This window comes from Equus caballus, chromosome 11 (assembly GCF_041296265.1).
Source record: "Equus caballus isolate H_3958 breed thoroughbred chromosome 11, TB-T2T, whole genome shotgun sequence".
Lineage (NCBI taxonomy): Eukaryota > Metazoa > Chordata > Mammalia > Perissodactyla > Equidae > Equus > Equus caballus.
This window is the reverse complement of record NC_091694.1, coordinates 16,636,723-16,657,742: the sequence shown is the minus strand read 5'-3', so window position 1 is coordinate 16,657,742 and position 21,020 is coordinate 16,636,723. Positions and strand designations below refer to the sequence as shown.

Here is a 21,020-nt window from a genome sequence, read left to right as displayed (position 1 = left end):
ACTCGCTCAATCTCCTTTTCCCTTTCTTTTTCGTCTTTTAAAGATGCCTTTCTACGTTTCCGAGAATTTCTGAATTCCCTCTCTAACCTGCACTTGTCTGTGTGGGTGAAACTTTAATTTGTCACCCTTTCATTCCCCTTTGCCCCGGGCCCTCAATCCAGGAAGGGAAATGAAACTGGAGGACTAGTAGGGGTTGTTACTGGAAATTGTGGAGTCGTTAGATTGCAGAGGAGAATGTTTAATTCGTGTTTTCAGTGAACTTTTAAATCATACCAATAACTATTTAATAATACGTTGGAAGTGGTTCTATGTAATGGTGTGTGCTCCTTTTCCACTTTTAATGTTAGAGAGGTTTCCAATGGGTTCTGCAAGAGTTGATCTCTTGCAAAGGATGGACGTAATTGTTGAAAGTCGCCTGTGCATTAATTGGTCGTGGAAGGAGTTTAAAAATGGTGTCCTCCTGCCCCTCCCTGCTTGGAAGGAGTGCTAAAAGCAGACGTCTAAAGAAACCTACTGTTCCAGGTAGTGGTCAGAAAAAGGTTTTGTAAAGGGATGCTTATGGAGCTATACTAGTTTCCTGAGTGATTGCAGGTTGATGGTTTTACCATGGGTTCTCGATTAGATTTGAAATAATTAATCCCTTTTTTCATGAGCTGCTGTGAGCTCTTCAGAGAAAAGAGCTATGTAATAGCATTATTTGAAGTTATTTGTAGCTTCTGATTCATGCTATATTTTGAAATTAATACCGATGATTTATATTTTTAGTTTAAGAACTAGTTCTTGTGTGTTTGGGAAAGAAATATCTAAAAGTACTTAGCTAAATTCAAAAGTTGATAGAAGGAATTTTTTTTTTTGCAAGTTAGTCCTTTTACAGATCAACTTTTACAGGGATCAGATGAAGGGTTTCAGGGTTTTTTGCTGTTAAAATCAAATCAGAAATAGAGAAGAATAAGTGGCCCTTAAAAGAGGACTTCTGAGGCACTTTATAACTTTAAATATATTACTCTTTGATGCAGCGCATTGTAGTGTATCACTTGAGTGTGGTATTTACTTCAGGTTTACCTGGATGTGATCATTCAGTGACATAATTACTGTGAGTTTTGTTTGTGAGGAACCTAAAAATTGGTTCTTCACATTTTAGTTTTTGTGGTCTCACAACCTACTTTTTCTCATTTCAGTAGAAATGATGGAAGAATTGCATAGCCTGGACCCACGACGGCAGGAATTATTAGAGGCCAGGTTTACTGGAGTTGGTGTTAGTAAGGTGAGTAAAATGATGATAATGAACACTGTTCACAGTCTAATTGAAACACATTTAAAAAACAGTTAAGAGCAGTTTGGGTGGATCATACTGATAGATTGCAGGGGAGTAGATTTGGCTCATGGTTCCAGTGAGCTTTTAAATCCTACCAGTCATTCCCATCGTGTAACAGTGTGGTTGAAGGTATTCTATATGGGCCTGTGTGCTGCTTTCCCCCTCTGGTAGGGGAGCGATTTCCCATGGGTCTCGTTGCAAGGATACTGACGGAATGTGTATCTAGCTTCTATGCCGGATTTTGTCAAAAACTCCTCAGTCAGAAGAAAACTGTTGGTGGAAAGGTCTTGGTGTGGCTTCATTACGCTGGAGTTTGGGGATGGCTGCGTGGTAGAGTTTGGAAACGTCTGCGTCTGCTACGTCCGTCAGTTCTCCCAGTCTGCAGTTCAGCACATGCTGCCTGGTTGTTCCCCGAGACTGCTTTCTCTCTCCTTCTCTTATTCCTCCTTGTTCAGTCTATTCATTTTTGTTCTGGGAGTATAAAGTAAGATCAAGCCCCCGTTAACAGTCAGGTGTTAAGTTAAGCAATGTCACGGCTTCCTGTGTGTCCTTACATACCTGCTACTTCACCCCTCTGCTGTCATAGGATGGTATTGGTACAATATGTAAAACATATTTATCATTTTAATACTACATGTAAAATATATTTATGATGTTTTATTTAAAAGCTCACCAGTCCAAAATTGTTGGATTACTTGGGCTCGAGACTTGTTAATTTTTTTTTTTTGAGGAAGATTAGCCCTGAGCTAACATCTGTCACCAATCCTCTTCTTTTTGCTGAGGAAGACTGGCCCTGAGCTCACATCTGTGCCCATCTTCCTCTATTTTATATGTGGGACCCTTGTCACAGCATGGCCTGACAAGGGGTGCGTAGGTCCACACCTGGGATCCAAACCAGTGAACCCCGGGCTGCCGAAGCAGAACATGCGAACTTAACTGCTGTGCCACCAGGCTGGCCCTGAGACTTGTGAATTTTTGATCTTTGACTTCTTGTGAACATTTCTTTCTGTGCTTTTCAAGAAATCTTATTTTTCGTGATGACCTAGACGTTAGTCGCATGCTTTGGATAGTAGCTTCTTAAAAAAGAAGGTGTTTGTCAAGGTTTTATTGGAAAAACTGGCTGCTTTGATGGGTCTCATAATTTTGGTGAGCTGGAACAGCTTGATAGTTTTTGTTCTTTCAACAGATGTTGAGTGCCTGCTGCACACTAGGCATTGTGCAGGATGTTGGGTATGATGCATCAGCCCAGTGCCTCCTAGTCCCCTTTGTGGAGAGAGCAAGAGATACAGACAGACAGAGATAGTCCCGTGCTGAGAGCTGTGTTAGAGCTGTGATGGGGTGCTCTGGAACATGAGATTTGTTATACCCTTGGTAGTTCTTCGTTTCTTTGGCCACTTTAATTAAATAACGGACTTTTGTCGCACTTTGGAGCGTGGCTTTATTCTTGACTGTTGTTACATATATATTTATATATACGTGTAAGCGCTCTGATCTAGGTGAAGCAGCTTCAGCTGGAACTGAGTGGTATACTTGAGTATTAAATTGATCTCTGATTCAATTGATTACCTAATAATGACCTTTGGTGTCTCTTTTAATTTGGAATACAGTAGAAGGCTTATATCTGAATCTGTCTGTTCAAATGGTCACCTACTGAGTAAAAGTAAGTTTATATTCAAATTGTACGTAGTTTGAACTCATTGGGCTTTGTTGTTAGGTTGCTTTTCTTTTCTTCTGTTAGGTTCACGATAGCTGTATCCAGGTCTGCTTTTGGTGGGTGGAGCATACATGATGGAAATGAGTGACACTGAATTTTGCTGCCTAGGCCCAACTTAAAAATCGTGTAACTAAGGTGTCAGGAAACTTTAATACAATGATCCATCTGTTTAATCGGAAGTTCTACCTTTAATATAGAGAGAAAGAAGTTCCTTTGTATCCAGACGCTTTATGCCATTAATTGTTATTTTGATGATTCTAGTCATGGTAAGTATATTGATTACAATAAATATGTTATTCAAGGACTAGCAAGAGAGTAGGTTTTTTTCCATGGTAAAGAAACTTGAAAAAAACCCGAACAAGTAAATTATTATGTAGTTTGAGAGTTAGATAGAGGAAAAGAAAATCTCCATTTTGTATGACTTTTTTTGCCTGCAAGACATTGTCTCTCTCAGACCACTGATCTGAAATAGGAGTGGGGAGGCCGCCGTGGTCGTGGGAGTGAAGGTGCTTTTGGGAAAACCCCTCCTCCCAGCTTTGAATTCCTGGTTGTGGGTCATAATTTCTCAAAGAGGACATCACTGCTGTGCTGATGACAGCTTTCAGTTCTGCAGAGATCAAGAGGGCTTTCAGCTCTTGCTCCAAATGGGAGAGCAGAGTGACTTTCCCGTAATAGTGCCACCTAGTGGGGCTGTTGCCACCGCATGGGCTGTCTCGGGGTTTCTCCTAAGTATTCATAACATTTTCAGTACTTTTTGATATCCATAGAAGGAAGAAAGTCAGTGCCACTGTGGAGTCTTTCATAGTGGACGAGAGTGTTTTAGGTAGCTGCAGTTTTTGAACTTCCTGGTTATTATAGGTCTTCTGTCACATTGCTTCAGATTTTTTACATCTGCAAATTAGATATATATCACAAAATTTAGGCTAAAAGAAAATGGCCAAGCCATCACATTTATTGCTTATATTTAAGTTGCTCTTTACTTAATTTAGGTTTTTTATCAGCAAATTTTAAATTTTCTTGCACATTGTCTTCATATGCATTCAATTTCTCTTTCTATTAGCATATTTAGTTTATAATAACCAGTAAACCAAAAGCACGTGTTTTGCACTTTGGGATGCACTTTGTGGTGGTTTGTTTAAGAGATGGATGTTTTCTGTCATTAGTGAGTTGATAGAGGAAAGTAGCCTAATGTGCACTGAGAAGCTATAGCTGGCTTTCCTCCTCTAATCTAGCTGCCACTTTTTAGGAGGATTTGTAACTATTCTCTTAGCTTTTTTGAGGGATAAGGCTGATTGGGTTGTGAACTGACTTCTACCTGATAAATGAGCTATTCTACTCCTTTTTTAAGATCTCTTCCTTTAAGCACTGGATAGTCTACTTCCAGTCACGTGAAACTGATCCTACCTTGTATTCATGTGTTTTCAATGCGTTCCCTACTCTGCTCCCTTTTGACAATTTAAATATTGGTAGGCTCTCTGATTCTGGAGACTGTAAAGTAGGTGGAATTCCACCCTTGCATGCACTCTTAATCTGTACCTAGTTGAATTTGAATGCTAATATAGTAGCTGATACTTACATAGCACCTACGATATGTCAGGTACTGTTCCAAGTACAGTAAAAGTAATAAGAGGGGAATTTAGGTCTTTCATGACAGGGATACTGGTCTTAATAGACTTCCATTCTCTTTTTGTAAAACATACTGACTGATGTCCACTGCATTGCTCCCACCAGTTGAATTATAGACTTACCAAGGATCACTTTATGACAACTTGCACTTGATTTAAAATTATATAATTTAATACAGAATTGTGTAAGCCAATGAAATATGATTGTAAAAATGAAAGAATTGTTGATTCTCTGAAAACTAAGTTAACTGCCTTAGAAAGACTAAACATAAGGTGAGTCAATATGGAGATATCTGTAAAAATTTATAGTTTTTTTTTTTTTTTACATCTAGAAGAATTCTTCATTTAGATCCTTGGCGAGTATCTTTTAAGTTCTTGCTTCACTTTTAAAGAAATCGAAACTAGAAATTGTAGATGATGCATTCTGGGTGTGGTTTGTGTAAGACAGTTTGGAACTACAGTCAGTGGATCTAAACTCAGAAGGCCTGCATCAAAGACTGGCAACAGAAGATACATTTAGATGTTTTAGGTTCAAAGAAAATGTTTAACTTGTCGTTTTTTTTAGATTTCCCACTGTAACTTGCTTTTTTGATTAATGTCATTGCTTTCAGTTGTATTGAATGAAAGGATTGTGCATTACTTGGATGGTATTGAAAAGGAGCAAAATGAGAAGCCACAAAAAGTGGTGCTGTCTATTTTGGCATGAAATGACCACGTGCTTTTAAGTAGTACCACATAGCAGATTTTTGATGTTTTCTTAAAGAAAAATGATCTCTTTTCCTACCGTTTTAAGAATTTGAGTCTGATACATGTTCACCTTCAATGATCAAATTTGACTTCTGAAAAGATGTTTAATCAACTGATAGCTTTCTCTACTGTCATTTAGTTAATTGCATCAATTAGAAGATGTCAGTTATGGGTATCTAGTGTTAGCTATTTCATATACCAATACTGATAGTTTTTTAAAATATGTATAGGTATTTTACATTTAATACATAGTTAGACAACGCTCAGTAAGCATAAATGCTGACACAGTCTCTGCTTACACCGGTAAATTTTAAGGAACTGTTGATAAATCTTTTATATGTTTGACTTTATGTTGTCTTCTCCCTTTCGTTTACTTTAGTACTCATTTAATTCTTACCTTGTTTCACATGTAGTCAAATATCAACTCATGGCTCTTTGAGATTTCTCCAGCCTTTGTCTGCCCCCACTACTACTGCCTTAATCCAGACTTTTCTCATTCATAACTGTTAGCCAGTCTGTCCTACCCCATTCATCTTTCTGTAAACTGCCACCAGTTATAGTTCTAAAAATACCAACATTGTTTTACTGTCTCTCTTTAAAGGCTCCCCATTGCCTGCTGATAAAGTTAAAACTCTCTATCCTGACTTTTCACCTTCCTGGCCAGTTGTCTGCTCCCCCTCTGCTGTGCTCTGCCAGCTCACGCTGACTGATTTCCTGACCTGCAGTGTTAGCAAACAGGCCCCGTGCTGTCTCCTCCCCTTTCCTTTTTTATTTGCCTGATGAACTTTTAGCTTACTCTTCGAAGCAGAATTTAGATATCTCTTCCTTATAGCTTTTCCAGATAATCCCATCAATCTGGTTGCATTCTCTTACTAGCCCTGGATAACCTACTCTTACTGTAACGTGTATCATTGTTTTCCCTGTTAGTCTTGAGAACATGGATGGTATCTTTAGCTCTGACTATTCAGATGCTCAGTCCCTTGTATACACTGAAGAAATCTGTGTTGAATTGCAAAAGAGTATTGAGAAGATGGAAGTAGAGTAAGTTGTCACCCATGTAGACGTGGTCCGCTCTAGCTTTTGTTTTTTAGTCTCAAAACTCTTGTCTTTTAATTGGAAGATTTAGTTCATTGAACTTTAATGCAATGACATATGTTTGGGCTTAAATCTTTCTTATGTTTCTTTTTTTTTTTAAGATTTTTTTTTATTTTCTCCTTTTTCTCTCCAAAGCCCCGCCCCCTCCGTACATAGTTGTATATTCTTCGTTTTGGGTCCTTCTAGTTGTGGCATGTGGGACGCTGCCTCAGCGTGGTTTGATGAGCAGTACCATGTCCGCGCCCGGGATTCGAACCAACGAAACACTGGGCCGCCTGCAGCGGAGCGTGCGAACTTAACCACTTGGCCACGGGGCCAGCCCCTCTTATGTTTCTTTTTAAATCTTCCTTATGTTTCTTTTGCCTTCTTTTTGAAATCATTTTTAAATTTATGGATTAATTCTCTACTATGGAAGATAAAGAAATAAGCATTCTCATACTTTTTCTTTCTTCTACCTTCAGATTTTTGTCAGTTTTATTATTTATTTTGAACATTCCATTTTTCCCTCCTCTAGTTTGAAAGTTATGTACTCTTTTATTGGTTACCTTGGAAATTACAACATGCATCCTTAACTTAGCAAAGATTAATGTTAATCAGTACCTTTGCCCTCTTCATCGATACCAGGGCTCTGAAGATTTAACTCCATCATTTCTCTCCCAACTCATATGCTGTTGTTCAGTATTTCACTGTATATATATATATTTAATTAACTTTATTCTTTAAATCAGTTTTAGGTTTATAGAAAACTGAGCAGATAGTAGAGTTCCCATATACTTCCTTGCCACTCCTCCTAGTTTCCCCTCTTGTTAACATCTTGTGTTAATGTGGTAGTTTGTTACAATTGATGAACCAATACTGATACATTATCGTTAACTAAAGTCCATAGTTTAACATTAGGGTTTGTTCTTTGTGTTACACTGTTGTGTGAGTTTTGATAAATGTAGAAAATGTCATGTATCTACCATTAGTATGTATATTTTTAAGAGTCCACAGATTATTATTGAATCTGTTTTATATAATCAGTGTTCATTTAACCTAACCTTCATGTTTACTACTTTGTTCTTCATTCCGTTTGCATCTTTGACCTTCTACCTGGAATACTTTTTCTTTTGCCTGAAATACCTTCTTTGGAATTCCTGTAGTGTGGGTCTGCCACTGATTGTCTCCTGATTTTATCTGCTATAAATTGTCTGTTTTTGGCCTTTTTCTTGAATGGCATTTTTGGTAGGTTTAAAATTATAGGTTGACTATTTTCTTTTAGCACGTTGTTTGCTGTTGTCGACTGGCTTCCGTTATACCCTTTCTATTTTTAGTCTCATTGCCATTCTGCTGAAGGTAATGTCTTTTCTTTGCCCGTTTTTGAGATTTTTCTCTTTGTCTTTGATTTTCTGCACTATAATGTGGGGATGGGAGATATGTCTAGCTTGGCTTACATTTTTTTCTTTATTGTTTTCCTGTGCTTTATTTACATCTGAATATTTTCTGAGAGCCTGAGCATACACTTCTAATAAAACAGATGTTAGGTTTTAGAGCAATTTTAGGCTCTCAGCAAATTGAGTAGAAGGTATGGAGACTTCCCATCCCCGCGCATGCATAGCCCTTCCCATTCTCAGCATCCCCCATCAGAGTGGCACATTTGTTAGGATTGATGAACCTCCATTGACACGTCATTATCACCCAGAGTCCATAGTCTACATTAGGGTTCACTCTTAGTTACATACATTCAATGGGTTTGCTCATATGTATAATGATATGTGTCTATTATAGTATCATAGAGAGTAGTCTTACTGCCCTAAAAATTCTCTATGCTCCAACTGTTCATCCTTCCCTCACCTAACCCTTGGCAACTGATGATCTTTTTACTGTCTCCATAGTTTTGTCTTTTCTGGAATGTCATATAGTTGGCCTCAAACAGTATGTAGTCTTTTCAGATTGCCTTCTTTCACTTAGTGATATTCATTTAAGTTTTCTCCATGTCTTTTCATGGCTTGTTAGCTCATTTCTTTTTGTTGTTGTTGTTGTTGTTCTTTTTTTTTGGTGAGGAAGATTGACCTTAAGCTAACATCTGTTGCTAATCCTCTTTTTGCTTGAGGAAGATTGTCCCTGAGCTAACACTTGTGCCCGTCTTCCTCTATCTTTGTATGTGGGACAGCACCACAGCATGGCCCGATGAGTGGTGTGTAGGTCTGTGCCTGGCTTCCAAACCTGCAAACCCTGGGCCACCAAAGCAGAGCATGCAAACTTAACTGCTGCGCCACTGGGCTGACCCGTTAGCTCGTTTTTTTTTTAGCAATGGATAATATTCCGTTGTTTGAATGTACCACAGTTTATCCATTCACGTACTGAAGGACATCTTGGTTGCTTTCAAGTTTTAGGAATTATGACTAAAGCTGCTATAAACATCTGTGTGCAGATTTTTGTGTGGATGGTTGAATTACTTTTATTTATTTATTTTTGGTGAGGAGGATTGTTCTAGAATATTCTCAGCTATTGTCTCCTCATATTGCCTCTGCCTTCTTTTCTGTCTTCTTCTCACACTCCATGTAACCATATGTTAGACCTTCTTACTGTGTGTTCTTTGCCTCTTACCCTGTCTTTTGTATTGCTGGTTTTTATTTCCCAGGGCTGAATACTGGGTAGTTTCTTCTGATCTACCTTCTACTTCTTCATTTTCTCTGTAAATTTATCTAATCTATCTTCAGTGGCATAAACCTATCCCACTGAGTTTTTATGAGAACTGGTTTATTTCTGGGTCACTCTTATCCTCAGAGGGTAGCCCTGTGCTCCTTGTTTAAAGTATGAGGTGAGTTTCCCAGACCCCCTCATTGGGCAGGTCCTAGACTTGGACTTTCTTCCCTGTACTCCCTGGTCTTCTAAAGTACGACTCAGTTTCAAAGCTTTTTCTTTAGAATTAAATCAGCAGATCCCCTCAAATAGAAATAATTATTTTTTGAGTGCTGAGCTTACCTTTTTTTTTTTCCCCTTAAGGTTTTATTTTTTCTTTTTCTCCCCAAAGCCTCCCGGTACATAGTTGTATATTTTTAGTTGTGGGTCGTTCTGGTTGTGGCATGTGGGACGCTGCCTCAGCGTGGCCTGACGAGCGGTGCCATGTCCGCGCCCAGGATTCGACCTGGCAAAACCCTGGGCTGCCGAAGCAGAGCGTGCGAACTCAACCACTTGGCCGTGGGGCCGGCCCCTGAGCTTACCTTTCTGAATTCTTGTCTTCTCATGGATTTGGGTGCAGTAATTTCTTTTTTCAGTTTTTTACGGTCAGTAATATAAAACTATTTAACATTTATAAAGTGTACATGAACTCCTGTGCCTCAGAGGGTAAAGAATCCCTATCTGGTTTCCCACCTTTGTCATTTTTCACTTCCCTGCTGCTTCCTTCCTTCGTGTGTGTGGTCAGTGTTGTCATTGTCATCACTCCTGGCCATTAGAGTTATATTCTTATTCTCTGTTTACTTATAATTAAATAAAGATTAAATTGAAATCTCTTTTTTTTCTTTTTAAAGATTTTCTTTTTCCTTTTTGTCCCAAAGCCCCCCGGTACATAGTTGTGTATTTTTTAGTTGTGGGTCCTTCTAATTGTGGCATGTGGGATGCCGCCTCCGCATGGCCTGACGAGCGGTGTCTTGTCTGCACCCAGGATTCGAACCGGTGAAACTCTGGGCTGCCGAAGTAGAGTGCACGAGCTTAACCACTCGGCCACGGGCTGGCCCCCTAAATTGAAATATTTCTTAACACTTTATTTTTTCAAAAGGCAAGGAGAAGGCAAACAAATAAGGTATATTATCAGTGATTTCTTATTTCAAACCCGAGTCTAGGGATGGTTTGGCTTGCTCGGTCTTGCTCTCCCGCTCTGCCTTGTCTGGGTCTCACAGGCCTTGGTCCCGCTCGTGAAGGTGGGTTTCACTTGGTCCTAACTACTGTTAGATGGGATGGGGTGGACGAGTTTAGAATATGCTTCTCAGCGTGTTAGCCGTGTTTAAACGCTTCTTAGGCTATTCTCTTTGACTTTTTAGAGTGTATTTGCCCTCTTTCCCTAGTCCAGAAAGAGACTTGGCTTTTTCTAGTTCCATATATTCCTTCTGAGACTTTAGACACATTAAAAAAAATCATTCCTGGAGCACTTGATGACTGGCCTGCGGAAGAATTCACCTTCCCATCTCTCTGTTCTTTTTGGTTCGTTCGAGGGTAGCCTTTTGGCTTAGTGTGGGGCCACAGAACCTCTGTTGTAGGGTCGTTTGTCTCAGCACCTGCCTGCCCTCGTCAGCGTTTTTGCCCTTAGAGAGACTTTCATGGGAAAGCTTGTTTCGTAATTTGGACCATTCTTGTTCTCTACCCAGGAAACTCTTCTGCACATTAGAGCAGTCCAAAGGACCTGTGGTGCCTCTGAAAGCTCTTCTCGGCTTGGTTTATTAGTTTTGCTGGGTTTCCAAAGTTCTAAGTCAGGCTCTTTGCTTTTTTCCCACTCTCAGTACACTAGTTTTCTAGACTCTTATCTTTACTGTTTAACAACAGAACATAGTCATACTACATTAACTATCAGATGTAAGAGGTATCGTTCCCTTCAGATATACCTTGTGCTGAGGAATGCTCTCAGTCTGAGAGAATTTTGGTTGTTTTGATAGTTTTGGAAGCTTAATTGGTAGTTTTATGTGCAATTTGGGATATAAAGCTAAGAAATCTTCATTATGGTCATATCTTACTTTTTTTTAAATTTAAATTTTTTATTTTTTTGAGGAAGATTAGCCCGAGGTAACATCCAATGTCAATCCTCCTCTTTTTGCTGAGGAAGACTGGCCCTGAGCTCACATCCTTGCCCTTCTTCCTCTACTTTATATGTGGGATGCCTGCCACAGGATGGCTTGATAAGTGGCATGTAGCTCTGTGCTTGGGATCTGAACCAGTGAACCCAGGACTGCCGAAGCAGAGCGTGTGAACTTAACTGCTGTGCCACCGGGCCAGCCCATATATCTTACTATTTTAATGTACTCTTTTTTTAGTTGCATATATTGCAAAGTATACGGAAATAGGAATAATCTAGCTTTGGTCCTAGTACCTTCTAAGAATTTAACTAGCTGTGTGACTTGGAAGTCAGTTCAACTCTGGGCACTTCCAATTTAAAAAATTTATTTTTGATGAACTACATCAAAAAGAGGAGCCATATTTGAGATGGGGGAAAGTAAAACTCAAAAATTCCATTTAGGCATTAATACTATCAAAGAATGAGTAGTAGTGTTAAAGTACCAAATCCTCAGGAACAAAGACTAGAAAAAAAATCTTGCCAAAATTCTTTCCTTATTAAGCTCTTCATTATTTGGGAATTTGGGTACCAAATGCCATAGGAACAAGAAAAGTACCTTGCTCTACTCTATCAGTGTAGTTTGAAGACAGCAGCGAGCAAAAGAGAGGGTGGAGGGTTTTTCTAAGGATATTCTCAAGGAAAGGGTGAGGTGTGTTGCCTAATCCTAACTAGATGGGGGAGATGAAGAGATTGGTCATTAAACATCATTCTTTTTTTTTATTGTGGTGAATATACGTAAAATTTACCATTCTAACCATTTTTGAGTGTATAGTGATATTAAGCACATTCATTTATTGTGCAACCATCACCACCATCCCTCTCAAGAACTTTTTCATCTTGCAAAAATGAAACTCTATACTCATTAAATAATAACTCCCCGTTTACCTCTCCCCACTGGCAACCACCATCCTACTTTCTGTTTTCTATGAATTTGACTACTTTAGAAATCTCAAGTAAGTGGAACCATACAATATTTTTCTTTTCCTTTTCTTCTTTTTTTTTTTTAAAGATTTTATTTTATTTTATTTTTTTCCTTTTTCTCCCCAAAGCCCCCGGTACATAGCTGTATATCCTTAGTTGTGGGTCCCTCCAGCTGTGGTATGTGGAATGCTGCCTCAGCGTGGCTCAATGAGCAGTGCCGTGTCCGCCTCCAGGATTCGAACCGCCGAAACACTGGGCCTCCTGCAGCAGAGCGTGCGAACTTAACCACTTGGCCATGGGGCCGGCCCCTATTTTTCTTTTTCTGTCTGGCTTATTTCACTTAGCATAATATCCTCAAGGTTCATCCATGTTGTAGCATGTGTCACAATTTCCTTCCTTTTAAGGCTGAATAATATTCTGTATACCACATTTTATTTGTCCATTTATCTGTCAGTGGACACTTGAGGTGCTTCTCCCTTTTGGTTACTGTGAATAATCCTGCTATGAACATGGGTGTACAAATGTACAAATGTCTATTTGAGTCCCTGCTTTCTTTCTTTCTTTTTTTTTTTTTTTACTGAGGAAGAGCCATCCTGAGCTAACATCTGATGCCAATGTTCCTCTGTTTTTTTTTTTTTTCTGGTGAGAAAGGTTGGCCCTGAGCTAACATCTGTTGACAGTCTTCCTCTTTGTGCTTGAGGAAGATTGTTGCTGAGCTAACATCTGTGCCAATCTTCCTCAATTTTTTGTATGTGGGATGCTGCCACAGCATGACTCAAAGCACAGTGTGTAGGTCTGTACTGGGGATCTGAACCCATGAACCCTGGGCTGCTGACGTGGAGTGGGCAAAGTTAACCACTATGCCACTGGGCTGGCCCCCCTGCTTCCTCTGTTTTGTATGTGGGTCGCCGCCCCACCATGGCTGCCATTGAGTGCTGTAGGTCTGCACTGGGGAACCAAACCCAGGCTGTGGAAGTGGAACACTCTGAACTTAACCACTAGGCCACAGGCTGCCCCTTAATCCCTGCTTTCAGTTCTTTTGAGTGGAATGGCTGGATCATATTCAATTTCACTCTTGTTGAAACTTGATCTCTCCTCAGCCCTTACCATTGACAAAGGGCTGCCATAAAATGGTGATTCTTTTTCTTTTAGTTCACATTCAGCAAAAGTCTTAGAAGTCTTAGACATTTTCTTAACATCTGTAGAAGAACTTTGCAATTATTTTTGCAGATAGTATTATTGGCCCAGGAAGTTGAAGAACAAAGCCTGAACTAATCATGTAACTTGGTAAGTTACATAGGATAGCCTTTTATTTTAACTAAAGCATAGGTTAATTTTAAAATAACAGCTAGTGAATATCCAAATTTGCTGTACTAGAGTTTTGTTTTAACCAATATTGCCTCGAATATTAAGTCGTATGAAGACTATTAGTGTTGCCCACATAAAGATAACAAGGTGATGGTGTCTGTTGTAATGGATGTGACTTGTATGACTATAACTTTGCTGCTACAAAGAGTAAATATGTGATTTGTATCACAAACTGGTGCCAGAGTTGGTGTTAATTTAGTTCCTGTTTTGCCTGACACCAGAAGAATACTAAGGAATGATTGTGGAATTAAAATGTGATATTAAGGGCCAGTTGTCTCAGGAGTTGGTGCCTCCAGTTCAGGATATCTTCTGTTATATTAATTAACTTTAGCAGTCAGATTTAATGTCCAAATTTAGCAGAAGTGACTAGCGTCAAACCAAAACTAACATCCAATCTCCATTATATTAACAATTGACCAGCTAGAACCAAGACACAAGATATCCCATCAACTTCTTGTGAAAAGCCATTTGGCCTGCTTATATGATAATCTGGATGAGATGAAGGAAAAGAGACATAACTATATTGAAATTTTAGTGCCCAAGTTTTCAGCAGTTGAGTTCAACCAACTTTTTTTTTTTCTTTTCCTCCCAAAACTATGTACCTCCTGGTACGTAATTGTGTATTTTTAGTTGTGGGTCCTTCTAGTTGTGGCATGTGGGACATGCTTCTCAGCATGGCTTGATGAGCGGTGCCATGTCCGCACCCAGGATTCGAACCGGCAAAACCCTGGGCCACCGAAGCAGAGTGCACAAACTTAACCACTTGGTTACGGGGCCAGCCCCTCAACCAACTTTTATTGAATCTGTATTGTGTCTAGGTGTTATGAGAGATTAAAAAAAAATCAGCCAGATGTACCGTATACCCTTAAGGCACTTAGAGTCAGGCAGACGTGGACCCAGATGTCTGTGGCACATAGCTGAGTGTGGATGTGGAGATGTGAAGGTATTATGAGCCTCAAAGAAGGGAGCCTAATTAATTTGCTCAGGGGTCAGATTGTGTGTGGAAGGGTGGGAGTTTTTCTGTGTTGCTGAGAAAGATGACTATAAGATCACGGTAGATAAATGACCCAAGAAAAATTCTGATAAAATATCATGAATAAGTTACAGAATGATAGTACAGAAAGCTTGGTTTTGAAGCTTAGCAAAACCGCTTGGGGTCTAGGAAGAGTTTTTTTTTTTGTTCTTTTGTTTTTTAAAGATTTTACTTTTTCCTTTTTCTCCCCAAAGTCCCCGGGTACATAGTTGTATATTCTTAGTTGTGGGTCCTTCTGGTTGTGGCATGTGGGATGCCGCCTCAGCATGGCCTGATGAGTGGTGCCATGTCCACGCCCAGGATTTGAACTGGTGAAATCCTGGGCTGCCACAGCGGAGCGAGAGAACTTAACCACTCAGCCATGCGGCCGGCTCAAGTTTTTTTTTTTTGAAGAATTAGTTTTGATTAGGTGATATATTTGTGTAGTACAAAATTGAAAAGATTTCAAAGATACACAGTGAAACACCTCTTATACACCTTTCCTATGTCCATCTGGTTTCCCTCCCTGGAGACTATTATTAGCAGTTTCTTATATTTTATTTATATATATGTTTATCAAATATGATATGTATATGTGAGCAAATACATGTGTATAGTCACCCTTTCCATTTTTTAAAAATACAAAGACAAGTATATTATATACGCTTGTGTATTTTGCTTTTTGGGTATAAAATATTTTAGAAGTTGTTTTATATTAGTACATATTGAGCTTCCTTTTCCTTTTTTTTCAAGGCTGCTTAACATTCCATTGTACAGCAGAACCATAATTTAATGAGTTTCCTATTGATGGACACTTAGATGAACAGTATGTTTTGCTGATATAAGCAGTGCTGTAGTGAATAAGCTCGTACATAATGTCATTTCACATGTGTTTACGTATGTTTACAAGCTAACTCCCTAGAAGTGGAATTGCTGTGTCAGAGGATATGAGCATTGGTACTTTTGGTAGTTGTAGCCACATTGTTGTCCGTGGAGAAGAGCAACGTAACTATCTTCCTCCTTCAGTGAATGAGAATGTTTGTTTCCTCATGGTCAAGTATGGCAAAGGAGTCCATGTGACAGATGTCAGGGCTCTTGAACCTCATAAAGTGATAGGTAAAAATTTGTATATTTATGGATGTGTCTTTTTCTGGAGGGGAAGGGTCCACAGTTTTCATTGTATTCTTAAAAAATTCTTTGACTCTGGGGCTGGCCCCGTGGCCGAGTGGTTAAGTTCTCGCGCTCTGCTGCAGGCGGCCCAGTGTTTCGTTGGTTCGAATCCTGGGCGCGGACATGGCACTGCTCATCAAACCACGCTGAGGCAGTGTCCCACATGCCACAACTAGAAGGACCCACAACAAAGAATATACAGCCATGTACCGGGGGGCTTTGGGGAGAAAAAGGAAAAAAAATAAAATCTTAAAAAAAAAAAAAAGAAAAAAATTCTTTGACTCAAAATAGGGTCAAAAACCACCGTCTGGCAGTTAATTGCCTCAAATTAGAACACATTGCTTTGTATGGTGTTTCTTTTACGGAAAGTATTTGAGCAGAAGCATGTAAGTGATTATTAGAGGAGATGTATGCAGAGTTATTATGTAGGAGACTGGACTGAATCTAATTCCTAACTGTTTATTGTTTTTCCTTTCACTCCCTGGAAGGCCATGTTTTAAAAGGCCTTTTTTCTATTAAACTAAATTTATTAAGCAATACTTTATTTCCCCAATTTTATGAATCAGCTATAGAGCAGTATGAGGTGAATTTTACTACAAGGGGTTGAAATCCTTTGATCTATATGGAGTTGATAAAGTCAAATCAATTTGGCATTTTAAGTAGGCTGGGCAGGTGAAAAATAGTTGAGAGACCCCCATTATTATCTTTAGGATTTATTGAGGATTTAAGGAACAAACTTCTATACCAGATAATCTTCAAGGCTCTTTTGAGTTCTGTGTGTGTGTCAGCAATATATTTTCTGAGGTTTAGATGAGGACCTATATTAAGTTCTACTAAAAGTGCTTTTACAGATAAACTCTCACCATAACAGATTCCATAGGGCTTTCATATTTTTGGATAATTGAATTAATTTGTAACATACATATTATTGAAAGTCACGATTCTGTTGGTCCTGGAGAGAAAAACAGGAGTTCTATATAATAAATTAGAAGGTTAAAGGATTTAATTTATTTAGAGATAGTCTTATATAAGCCCTCTCTTTTTAAATACTGTATTATTATTTGGTGGCTTGTTCTGAAAGAGGATTTTTCTAGAGATGATTTGGAATATTTTATGAGAAAAGTGAGGTGAACCTCTATGTCATGCTAGATACTGGAGCAAAAGTTAAAAGGTCTTCCTGTTAATGACACTCAATAAGGAAAATTTTTAAAAAATTGATTGTTATATATTCTGGAACAGAACCAGAGGAGCCATTTGTTATACAGAATTATTTGTTGCAGATAACTTATTTTAACTAGTTCTCCAAAGTTTTATTTATTTCTGAAATAGAAGCTTAGAACAAAATTCTTATTATAGGCTATCCTTATAGAACTTTTTATAGTGATATTTGCTATAATGGGATTCTGCTTTTACTAACAAACCTTTGATTTCAATGAATTTTTAAGATATGGTCTATGTTAATTATTTCACATTCTGTTCCTTTTATTTGAAGGTAGACTATGATCAGTTAAATATGCATACCACTAGAAAAATAAAGAAATAATGGCTAATAATCCCTTAGTGGAGATAAAATAGAATACTTAGAAAATACACTGCAGTCCTAAAGAAGGAAGGAAAAGAGGAAAAAGAAACCAAAAAAGAGGTGTGACAAATAGGAAAAAAATTAGCAATAGGGTAGATTTAAACCCAAATATGTTGATCATTAAATAAATTGTAAATGGTCTAGCACTGCAATTAAAAGAGAGTGTCAGGTTAGATCACTGTTATACGATCCAATGATATACTGTCTACAAGATCCAACTATGTGCTGTGTACAGAAACCTACTTTATTTATTTATTTTTTGAGATTAAAGGCTATTCATTGCAATAAACAGGTTTAGTAATTAGACTGGGAAGACAATATACTGTTAGAAACATGGTTATAGGTTAATGTATGTGTATATATACTTTTTTGCACTAAAGGGTTATTTTTAAGTTCATTAAGCTAAATACTATAATTTTAGTTTTGGCAAATATGTTTCTGATTTTATAGAAAGTTTGCATTTTCATGACTATACATTAAAAAATAGCCCCTTTCCCTCTGACTTATTCAACTTTACCGGCATCTGAGAACATAGTGAGAACATAGGGAGGGAAAATCTTAGAGGATTTCTCACATTCAATACCATTTTAGAATTTCCGTCCACCGTACGTTATGTGATGATACCTAAGTGAGTTAATCTTCGGATATGCAGTGAGGGATGAGTCTTGGCGAAACCCACTTTATTTTTAACATGTACCTTTATGTTTAAAGATTTTATTTTTCCTTTTTCTCCCCAAAGCCCCCCAGTACATAGTTGTATATTTTTAGTTGTGGGTCCTTCTAGTTGTGGCATGTGGGATGCTACCTCAGCATGGCTTGATGAGCGGAGCCATGTCCGCGCCCAGGATCTGAACTAGCAAAAGCCTAGGCCACCGAAGCAGAGCTTGCAATCTTAACCACTTGGCCACAGGGCTGGCCCCCATATCTTTATGTTTGAAAGGATGGGAAAAGATACTGTATAAATACTAAGTATAAAAAGACTGGAGTGTGGCCGGCCCCATGGCCAAGTGGTTAAGTTTGCACGCTCTGCTTCAGCAGCCCAGGGTTTCGCCAGTTTGGATCCTGGGCTGAGGCAGCGTCCCACATGCCACAACTAGAAGGACCTACAACTAAAATATACAACTGTGTACTGGGAGGATTTGGGGAAAAAAAGCAGGGGAAAAAATAATGATTGGCAACAGTTGTTAGCTCAGGTGCTAATCTTTAAAAAAAAAAAGAGAAAGACTGGAGTGACCATATTTGTATTAGACAAAGGAGACTTCAGAACCAGGCAAATATTACAAGTGGTAACGAAGCACATTTCTTAATGAAAAAAGGATCAATTCATTGGGAAGACCCAGCAGTCCTAAATGTGTATGTGTCCAGTAACAGTGAAGCAAAAACTGATAGTTGAAAAGAACGATAGACAAATCCACGATTATAGTTGGAAATTGCAACGTTCTTGCTCTATAATTGATAGAACAAGCAGGCAAAAAAATCAGCAAGGGGGGCTGGCCCCGTGGCCAAGTGGTTAAGTTTGTGCGCTCCGCTGCAGGCGGCCCAGTGTTTTGTTGGTGCGAATCCTGGGCACGGACATGGCACTGCTCATCAAACCACATTGAGGCAACGTCCCACATGCCACAACTAGAAGGACCCACAACGAAGAATATACAACTACGTACCGGGGTCTTTGGGGAGAAAAAGGAAAAAATAAAATCTTAAAAAAAAAAAAAAGAAAGAAAAAATCAGCAAGGATATAGAAGATTTGAACAATACTATCGATGGACTGTACCTAGTTGATGTTTATAGAACACTGTGCCCACATTCTTTTCAAGTGCCCGTGGAACAGTTACCAAAATAGACTATATGCTAGACTATAAAACATGTTTCAACAAATTTAAAAGGATTGGAATCATATAGAGAGCACTGCTCTGACTACAATGAAATTAAATGAGAAATCAAAAAGAAAGAGATATCTAGAAATTCTGCAAATATTTGGAAGTTAAATAATATACTTCTAAATAACCTTTAGGTCAAAGAAGAATTCACAAGGGAGGTTAGAGAATATTTTGAACTGAATAAAAATGAAAACACAATATATCAAAATTTGTGGAATACAGCTAACGCAGTGCTTAAGAAGGAAACTTATAGCTTCAAAAGAAAGGTTTAAAATCAGTGACCCAAGCTTCCACCTTAAAGAAGCTAGAAAAAGGGTCCGGCCACATGGCCTAGTAGTTTGTTTGGTGTGCTCCACTTTGGCAGCCCAGATTCGGTTCCTGGGCACAGACCTACACTGCTTGTCAGTGACTGTGCTCTGGTGGTGACCCACATACAAAATAGAGGAAGACTGGCACAGATATTAGCTCAGGGCAAATCTTCCTCAACAAAAACCCCCAAAAACAAGCAGCTAGAAAACAGAGCAAACTAAGTGGAAGGAGAGAAATAATGAGCTGAAATAAATAAAATAGAAAGCAAATCTGAATAAGTATATTTATTAGAGAAATTGGAGTTATAATGAAAAGCCTTTTTACAAAGAAAACTCCAGTCCCATGTGGTTTTGTTGGTGAATTCTATAAACATTTAAGGAAGAAATAACAAATTTTTTAGAAATTTCAGAAAACACTTTTGAGGCCAGCATTACCTTGATACCAAACCAGGCAAAGACATTAGGAAAAAAGAAAACTATAGCTCAGTCTCCCTCATGAATATATATGCAAAAATCATTAGCAAAATATTAGTAAATTGAATCTAGAAAAAGATATATGAAAAGGATAATACATCATGACCAACGGGGTTTAATCCCATTTGCAAGGTTGATTTAACACTGAAAGTCAGTATAATTCACCATATTAATAGAATAAAAAAGAAAAGCTAAGTGACCTTGTAATAGATGCATAAAAAGCCTTTGAACAAGGTTCAATGCCAATTTGTGATAAAAGCTCTCAGCTAACTAGGAATAGAAGGGAACTTCCTTGATCTGATGAAAGGCATCTATGGAAAATCTACAGTGCACCTCATTCTCAATGGTGAAAGACGGAATGCTTTCAACCCAATGTCTAATAAAAAAGCTACTAGAGTTTAAGTTTTTACTAGGAAAGAAGATTAATTTATGAAAATCAATTGTATTTCTGTGTACTAGCAGTGTACAATTGGCAGTTGAAATTTAAAATGCAGTATCATTTACAGTAGCATCAAATAGTATAAATATAAAAACCTTCCCAAGGACAGAAGAGTGAGAATATTTCTTGAGTTTCTTGTAATAGAAGTTACCTTGTATACCCATTTCATGGATGTGGACACTGAGGTTCAAAGGATTAAAGAACACACATTGGTTTATGAGCACACCTTTGTTAAACACCTATTATGTAATAGATACTGTACAGTGGATATAGTAGTGAATAAAATAGATGATCCCTGCCCTCATGGAGTTATAATCTAGTTGAAGGGAGAAATAGATTTAGGGTGCTGAGGTTCCATCTTTGGTTTAGCATTTTTGGTTTAGGCAAATGGTTCAAAGCCTTTACCTTCTAGTTAGATCTTAAATTAGATATCGTTGAATAATCTTGCCTCTATGTGGGGCAAACTATTGTAATAACATGCTTGGCAGTTTATAGAGTGGTTAAAACTGGTTGACTTGGTAGGTTAATGTTTCATGTTCAGGATGGTCCCTGCATATCCTCCC

General features: G+C 38.4%; 1 protein-coding gene across 12 annotated transcripts in view; it reads left to right on the top strand.

Moving 5' to 3' along the window:
* The window catches only part of TLK2 (tousled like kinase 2), a 110,501-nt gene that overhangs the window by 1,141 nt on the left and 88,340 nt on the right, over nucleotides 1-21,020 (top strand). For 7 of the 12 annotated variants that reach the window (XM_023652273.2, XM_070227120.1, XM_023652275.2 and 4 more), the window contains exon 2: nucleotides 1,179-1,264. In XM_023652273.2, the coding sequence (XP_023508041.1) occupies nucleotides 1,184-1,264 (81 nt within the window). In that variant the 5' untranslated portion in view covers nucleotides 1,179-1,183. The remainder of the gene's footprint in view (nucleotides 1-1,178; nucleotides 1,265-21,020) is intronic. The other 5 variants (XM_070227118.1, XM_023652274.2, XM_070227119.1 and 2 more) reach the window with 1 other exon arrangement.